The sequence below is a fragment of the Mustela nivalis genome (assembly GCF_964662115.1).
Source record: "Mustela nivalis genome assembly, chromosome: 1".
NCBI lineage: Eukaryota > Metazoa > Chordata > Mammalia > Carnivora > Mustelidae > Mustela > Mustela nivalis.
The window spans coordinates 214797900-214805643 of NC_139020.1; the positions used below are offsets into that span (position 1 = coordinate 214797900).

At 63.4% G+C, this 7744-nt stretch overlaps 1 protein-coding gene across 1 annotated transcript; it reads left to right on the top strand.

Annotated features, from left to right (window-relative positions):
- Window positions 1–306: 306 nt before the first annotated feature.
- On the top strand, window positions 307–2242 carry LOC309862485 (uncharacterized protein). Its single transcript, XM_082726370.1, has 4 exons — window positions 307–632; window positions 1277–1444; window positions 1570–1722; window positions 2022–2242. Exons 2-4 carry the CDS (start codon window positions 1311–1313, stop codon window positions 2137–2139), a joined length of 405 nt encoding a protein of 134 aa, XP_082582496.1. The 5' UTR covers window positions 307–632; window positions 1277–1310; the 3' UTR covers window positions 2140–2242.
- The last annotated feature ends 5502 nt before the right edge of the window (window positions 2243–7744 follow it).

Consider the following 7744-nt stretch of genomic DNA (forward strand, 5'->3'; position numbering starts at 1 on the left):
CGTCGCCGGATGTGGACGCACGTCGCCTGGTGTGGTGGCTTCTCGGGGTTCCTCCGGGCGGGAGGTGAGAGGCAGGCGGCTCTCACGGTGGCCGTGGGAGTGGACGCGGCGCCCGGCACACGGCACACGCTTGGATGTGGCTCCCCTCGGACCACGTGATTCTAGAAGTGGAGTAACAGGGTGCCGGGCCGCGGGGAGCACAGGTGTCCCACTCGCATGGCCACTGCCCTCTGGCGCGTCTCCGAGTGGCCTTTCTCTGCAAACAGACGCTCGACCTATCCCACCCTGCTCCTTCCAGGTGGGAACGCAGACTCGGCGTTTGCAGACGTTGTGAAGGGACCTGGGCAGGCCGGTCCGGGCTCCTCGCGGCGCGCCGTCACCGTCCAGCGGGGAAGGCTCCCGGGATGCCCGCGCTTAGCCCGGCATTGTCTGCGGGACGCGCCCCACGGCCGGCGCGGCCTGCTGTCACCGATCGGTGGCTCCTCGGACGCCCCCCGGCACGCCCGCCTTTGGGAGCCACCGCTCTGTCCTCTGGACCCGCGAGCTGGGCGGCTGGCGCGGATTCCATGCGGGAGTGAGGTCACGCGTGTTTGCCGGTCGGCCTGGTCCCTTTCGCGCCACCGACGCTGCTGGTAAGGTCGCTGCTCTCCACCCCTGTGTGTCTCCGAGATTCTCAGCACGAGCGCTGCGCACCCACGGCAGGCCCGCCGCCCCCGCTTCCCTGAAACAGCCCCAGCTCGAGGCCAGTGACCCCTCCGTCCCCGGACTGTGGGTCTCACTGGCTCCGTCCCTGCTCTGTCTGGGGCTGGTGGCCTTTGTTGGCCCACAAGAGGAGCCGTTGGGGGAGGACATTGGCGGTGCGTCCCTGCGTGGGAGGTTTTGGGTTCCCGGCGCTCAGATCCCTCACGCATCCTTTCTTTGCAGCTGCTGGCCTGGAGCGCGCCCAGAAAGCACGCTTGCTTTAAAAAATATCTGTAACATTTTTAAATTTTAAAAAATTTTAAATTAAAAAAATACATTTTAAAAAATATATATTTTTAAATTTATTTAAAAAATCTATTTATCTGGGGCGCCTGGGGGGCTCAGTCGTTAAGTGTCTGCCTTCGGCTCAGGTCATGGTCCCGGCTCCCGCGATGGCGCCCCGGACCGCGCCGCCTGCTCGGCGGGGGGCCTGCGCCTCCCTCTGCCCCTCCCCCGGCTTACATTCCCTCTCTCGCTATTTATAAATAAATAAGTAAAAATTTTTAAATCTTAAAAACAATACGTGGCATTGCAGCGGGGACTTCTTGGATCAAGAGCGACTCCGGAACATGCGTCTTCACCGAACTCTATTTGCGATGGTCTGTGCTGTGCAGGAGAGTCGGCTCACAGACACCCAGGCCCCCACACCCCGCGTCCGCATCTGTCCTTCCCCCCAAGAAACGGGCAGGGGCCTGACTGGTCGGTGAGATGAGGGCCCTGAGGGGCTCGGGCGTGGGGAGGCCTGGCCCCGTGGGCTCTGTTCCCGTGTCTGCGTCGGAGTGACCCGAGGGGGGCCGGAGGTTCGTCAGCCCCCGAGCTTCTGCCCAGGCCCCCCACAGCCCGGACGGCATCTAAACAGAACCGGATCCCAAGCATGTTCCAGGACGACGGGGCGACAAACCTGGGCCCCGCAGACACCCACACCCCTACCCTCGCTGATTGGTGGAGTAACATCGGTCGCTCCCCAGACACCCGCCTCAGGTCAGACCTTTTCCTGGACTTGCCAAGAACACGGACCGGGACCCCTTTCCAGGGTAAACCACCACCGCCAAGCCAGGATGAGCCGCCCCCTTGAACGGGTCTCGCAGACGCTCCTGTCCATGCCTCTGGCTCTCGCTTCTGGCTCACGCTGAGTTTCCACCCCTGGAAGCCAGGGGCCCACTCGGCTGGTCCTGCGGGGCCCCCTGTAGGTCCCTGGACTCGGCCCGCATCGCGCAGAAATCCCAGCCTTTTGGGAACAGATCTCACCTGTTTTTCCAGTAACGTCTTGTCTGTTCCAGATCCCAGCCAGGATTTGCCATTTCATCCACCTGTCGCATGCCCCCAGGTTCCTCTGGCCGGATCCTACTGTCCTGTAAGATCTGCCAGGGAGGGGTGCCTGGCTGGCTCAGTCGGTGAATCCTCTGCTTCAGCTCGGGTCGTGGTCTCGGGGCCTGGGATGGAGCCCTGCATCGGGCTCCCTGCACAGCCTCTGCCCCCACTGCTTGTTCTCTCTCTCTCTCTCTCTGACAAATAAATAAAGTCTAAAAAAAAAAGTAAAAAGAATCTGCTGGATTTTTCTCTCCCGCTGGTGTTTACATGAATTATTTCTAATCTCTAGGATGTGGTCTTACTCCTCCCTCAGGGTTTCCGTCCCCTAACAGATGGGTCCCCAAGTGTCCCAACGCCCAGAAGACATGAACGGGGCCTTATATGAAAATGGAGTCTGTAGACGCCATTCGTTAAGACGAGGTCCCCCTGGAGTGGGACAGTCTTGAATCCTACGCCGCTGTCCTCGTGAGAGGAGGGGGATGGGTCAGAGACGCACAGAAGAGAAGCCACGCGTCCACGGAGATGCAGACTGGAGAGTCGGAGGAGGCCACCAGCCAAGGGACGCCACGATCGCCAGCAAGCCACAAGCCGCCAGCCGCGGGGAGAGCCTCAGAGCCCCGGCGCCCGTGGGCTTCGCAGGGAGGGCAGCTCTGTGACACCTTGGTGCTGAACTTCTGGCCTCCAGAGCCGGGAGGGAATACATTTCTGTGTTTGGAGACCATCCTGCGTGTGGTCACTGCTTTCCCAGGGAGCGCGTGCGCCCCGTGGCTCCGAGCAGACCCGGGTGCAGAGCTCCGGGAAGGCCACGGGGTCAGGGACCCCGACACGCTGCATCGTTGAGGAGGAGCCTCCAAAACGCCACCTCAGAGCTCCGGCTGGCAAGGAGTCCCCGTGCAGGTGTCCCTCCTGCCCGGCCCCCTGCAGAGGGAGCCCCCACTGCGGGCCAGGGCCCCCGGAGAATCATCGACACGGGCTCAGCATCCAAACACAGCATCCCTTCAGCAAACCGCGGCAGTGGGGCTCTGTGGCTCTCCCGCTCTGCCTGGTGAGCCCCCAGAACACTCTCCACGGTATAAACCCTGGAAACTGAATTCAGGGTGCGTCCTATGTCCAATGACAAGTGTCTTTTCCAAAGACGGGAGGAAATCGCCACGCGACCACAGCTGCAGAGAGTGGAGGACATGACCACAGACCGAGGACCGGCGGCCCCGGGTCTGGGAGAGGTCCCTGGAGCCTCGGACAGATGGAGGCCCCACCAACCCGATTTCCAGGACCCGAGCACGAGGTCAGCACGTAGCAGCAGCTCCGTAAACACCTGAAAACCAGCTGCACGCCTCTCCGAAACCACCTGCCCACCCACAAGCCCCCCCATGGCCAGCCTGGGCCAGTGACCCAGACACCTGCGGCCGCGGACACCACCGCTGGGGCCCTCCGCTGCCTGGGGCGTCCGACCTACCCAGGTGGTGAGCCCCGTCAGCCTTCGGGGCCCTGACCCAATACAGGCTTTCACAGAAGCCCCGCGTCTGGGCACCTGGGGGTCTCACCCGGATAAGCATCCAATTCTTGTTTTTTTTTTTTTAAGATTTTATTTATTTATTTGACAGACAGAGATCACAAGTAGGCAGAGAGGCAGGCAGAGAGAGGAGGAAGCAGGTTCCCTGCTGAGCAGAGAGCCCGATGCGGGGGCTGGATTCCAGGACCCTGAGATCATGACCTGAGCCGAAGGCAGTGGCTTGACCCACGGAGCCACCCAGGCGCCCCAAACATCCAAGTCTTGATTGCAGCTTAGGTCAAGATCTCTGGGCTGTGGGATGGAGCCCCCCTCTCGGGCTCCCTGCTCAGTGGGGAGCCTGCTTCTCCCTCTGCCTCTGCCCCTCCCCCTGCTCCTGCTCTCCGTCTTCTGACAAATAAATAAATAAAATCTCAAAAAAATTAAAAGTTACGTTTCTAAAACTATGCCCGGGAGTGTCCTTTGGCCCCCATGAGCTGCCCAGGGACAGACCCCGAGCCCACGACGCTCAGGGAGGGAACCAGACACAGGAGGCCCCACGGGGTGTGAGTCCACGCGTGTGACACGCCCAGACCAGGCTCCTCCACGGATGGGAAGGGGCTCGGGGGTGTTGGGGGCTGGGGGAGGGGAAGGTGACTATTCTCTTGAGGTGACAGAATGTTCCGGAATTGGATAAAGCTGGTGGCCGCGGAACTCTGAGCGTACCGAACTGCTCACCTGAAGATGACTCACTGTATGTTGTGTGAGTCTCGTCTCCATGAAGAAGCTGCCCCCTCATTCTGTTCTTCACGGGGATGGGGACACGTGGCCGGTGTTAGCCACCGCGGGAGTAGACGCTGTGGCCTACGGGGACAAAGGAGCTGGTGTTCCAATGGCCCTCCAGGGAGAAAGGCGCAGACGACCCGTTCTCAGGAACTGCGGGAAAGCCGTATCAGCAAAGGCCGTGCTGCCCAGGGCTGGTGCCTCTCGCCTCCTGCCTCCCGCCCACCGAGAAGGTCCCAGAGCCCGCGGCGGGACCGGTGGCCGCCAGTCAGGGTCTTAGGCCCACGTGGTCCCTCCCGGGGCTTCTCTGTCGGGATTGCTGCCTCCACCTCTGCAAATCTGAGCCTCCGCTGTGGTTTGGACCCACAGGGGCCGCTGGGTCCCTGCCCCGGGCTCCAGGAAGGGGCGCGGAGGACGCCAGCCTCTTGTGCACTGCCCAGAGGTGCGGCGTGCGGTCAGATGGGGGATGTGGGCCGAGGCCTGCCCCTCCCTGCCCAGACTGCTCTTCCTCCAGCGAGGACCCAGGCCTCTGCCGGTCACCCCAGTACCAGAGCAGCCAGGGCGTCCCCACCCCCGCGTGGACCGGAGCGGCCGGGGCGTCCCCGCCCCCGCGTGGACCGGAGCGGCCAGGGCCTCCGCGTGGACAGTGTTCCCATTCCACAGCCAGCGACACCAAGGCTCAAAATGGCCACAGCTGGGCCCCAGATCCAGGCAGGGCAGGACCAAGATCTGTCCCCTCCCCCAGACCCCGAGTCCCGGGCCCAGTCCCAGGCCCCTCCCATGGGCAGGGGAGGGAACCTCTGTTCTCCTTAAGCCTCCATCTTTAAGCCCGCTGTTGCCGTGGCAACGGTCTGCAGCTGACCTTTGTGCAGAAAACAGGGTGACCTTCCCAGGGCGGTGCCCCGCCCCGTGGCTCTGCTCCGCCCGCCCGGGGTTTAAAGGCATCTGTCTAAACAATGCCTTACGGATTTCCCGCGGCCTGGCGCGCCGAGAATGTCAATCCAGACCGCTCAGGCTTTCCTAAACTTGAGAGAAGGAGAGCGTCCTCGAGTGGGGTTAGGAACGCGTATCCCAGGCCTGGGGGTGTCCGATGGCAGCCCTACTCTCAGCGGGCTCGGCTTCCCTGTCTGCCCGGGCCGGGCCGGTGGGGGTGACCAGCCAGCGTGAGCTCGCCGGGCTGGGCGGGGGGCTGCAGCCGCTGCGCTGCGCTGTGGGGACCGCTCCCCGCTCTCTGCCGGGGGCTGCCAGGGCTGCTCCGCCCAGCCGGACGCTTGTCCAGGCCCCAGCTCAGCCCAGTGCCCCGGCTGCAGGAGGGAAAAGGCAGTTGGCTCTGCTGGGTCGGTCCCCTCCAGGACATGGGCTGTGGGGCCCAGGACCCCCCACGCCAGCAGTCTGTCCTCACCCTCGCGTGCCCAACCAGGCGGAGACGGGAAAGGACCAGAGGAGAACTGAATTCCTCCCAGAACTGCCCCCTGCAGGATTTCTAGCCTGAGCCCCTTCTCCTGCCTCTAGGCTGTCCTGCCTGCTTCGGCCTTGAGATGGCCACTGCCTCATCACATCCCTCCCCTGCTGTGGCTCCCCGGTGCCCCTGGGAGAAAAGCCAAACCCCACCCCCACCTCCTTCTATTAGGCAACCCGGCCACTCACCAGCCTCAGGGCCTTTGCTCATGCTGTTCCTTCTGCCTAGACGCTCACCCCCCCAGGAGTCCAGCTCTCTTTAGGTCTCAGCTCTAGTGACACCTCCTCTGAGAAGCCCTCCCATCCCTTCCCTTAGTATTTGTCAACTCAGAGAGAGAGGACAGAGACAGGCCGCTGCTTCGAGCTCACTGACCACCAGCTTCGGGAGGACGGGCACCAGCTTTCCCTTCATGTCTTATTTTCCCTTTTGGGATTCCACGTCACTTTCAGACACAACGTGTTTATCTCGTGCCACGCGCTGTCCCGGGCACCTTACAAGTAAGGATCCATTGGACCCATAACCGCCTGTTACCCGGACGTGCAGAGGTGGAAACCGAGGTCAAGCAAGCAGGTCTGCTTTGCCGCAGCATGTCGGCCGCTGTGGTATGTCCTGGTGCGCGTCCCCGTCATGCACACGCGTGTTATGTGTCATACTCTAGGGCACGGGGCCAGAGCCCCCCGAATGACCTCGCGTTAACCCGACCACATCTCCAGGGACTCTGTTTCCAGGTCAGGTCCCACTCGAGGGTCAGGACTCGGACCCAGTCCACCGGCAGCGGCGTGTCTGTGAGTCTGCGCCCTCCCTCTCTGTCCCCTGCGCTGAGACCCTTGGCTCTCATCGGCCCCCACAGTTCCCACCCTGACGACAGTGCCTCAGGTTCCCCTCCTGGGGTCCCGGGGCGCTCAGCTGGGGTAGACCCCCTGGGGGCCTGACCCCCTTCCCAAGTCCCTGCGGCCGCACACGTACACAGCGTGTGTTTCCCAACGGGGCTGCCCCAGAGCTTTAGGAAGCCAGGAGCAGTGGGACGCAGCCAGCCCCTGGGCCCTAGGAACGTGACCTGGGCTTACGTCACCCTCGAGCCCGGAAGGCCGCCGAGCAGACCGCAGTCAGCATGGACACTGGAGTTCGGGGAGGCCAGAAGCGCCAGGACTAAGGCTGCCGGCCCCGCGACCTCGTACCCAGCCCTTGGGCGGCCTCCTCCGCATGGGTCTGTGTCCGTCCCCCACCCACCGTGCGACCGTTGTCTTCCTGTGTCCATTGGAGGGACACGGGTCACTACAAGCCGCAGAGAGTCCGAGAAGGGAATTTTCCAGGGAGAGGTCTTGCCCCTGCCACTTGCCTCGCCCCCAGGGCCGGTGGACAAGGGGCCTTTGAGCCACCCGTGAGCCGCAGCCCCACAGCCCGCCATCTCTCCCGTGCCCCCGCACAGCCCCTGCAGCCCTGGCACGGTGAGAAGGTCCCCAAGGTGGGGACCATGGGTGGGGAGTGGTCTCCTGCGGGTCTGGTTGGACACAGCCCTCTTCACACGCCGGGCCTGCCTGTCGTGCCCAGCGGAGGAGCGACCCGTCTGCGGCAGGCAGGGAGCAGGCCTGTCTGCGGTCGGGAAGGGGGGCGCGGGGGGCCCGGGGAGACGCTCTGGCCAGTGGAGATGCGGCTGCGGCCCGAGCTCCCTGCAGTGGGACCGGCAGCCCTCACCACCGAGCCTGCGAGGCTTCTCCCCACTCCCCGCCCCCGCACCGCCCGGGACGGAGCCCTGCATGGGCTCGCACTTTGCCCTTGGCCTTGGCGGGTCCTGACCTTGTATGAGGGTTTAACACTGAAGACAAGGGCAGATGGCGGCGTTCTCAGGAACAGCCTCCCTTTCCTACCTGCCAAGCAGGGACACACCCAACTGCCCGCCAGTGGGGCAGGGACATGCTTCGTGTCCCCCACGAGCAGGAACGTCCCCAGCCACGAGCTGG

Excerpts from the sequence above, each read along its gene's own strand:
- LOC309862485 (XM_082726370.1), top strand. The coding sequence starts at position 1,311 with ATGCGTCTTCACCGAACTCTATTTGCGATGGTCTGTGCTGTGCAGGAG. Across the intron at positions 1,445-1,569 it reads GGCAGGGGCCTGACTGGTCG|GCCCCCCACAGCCCGGACGG; the intron begins GTGAGATGAGGG and ends GCTTCTGCCCAG. Across the intron at positions 1,723-2,021 it reads TCCCCAGACACCCGCCTCAG|ATCCCAGCCAGGATTTGCCA; the intron begins GTCAGACCTTTT and ends TGTCTGTTCCAG.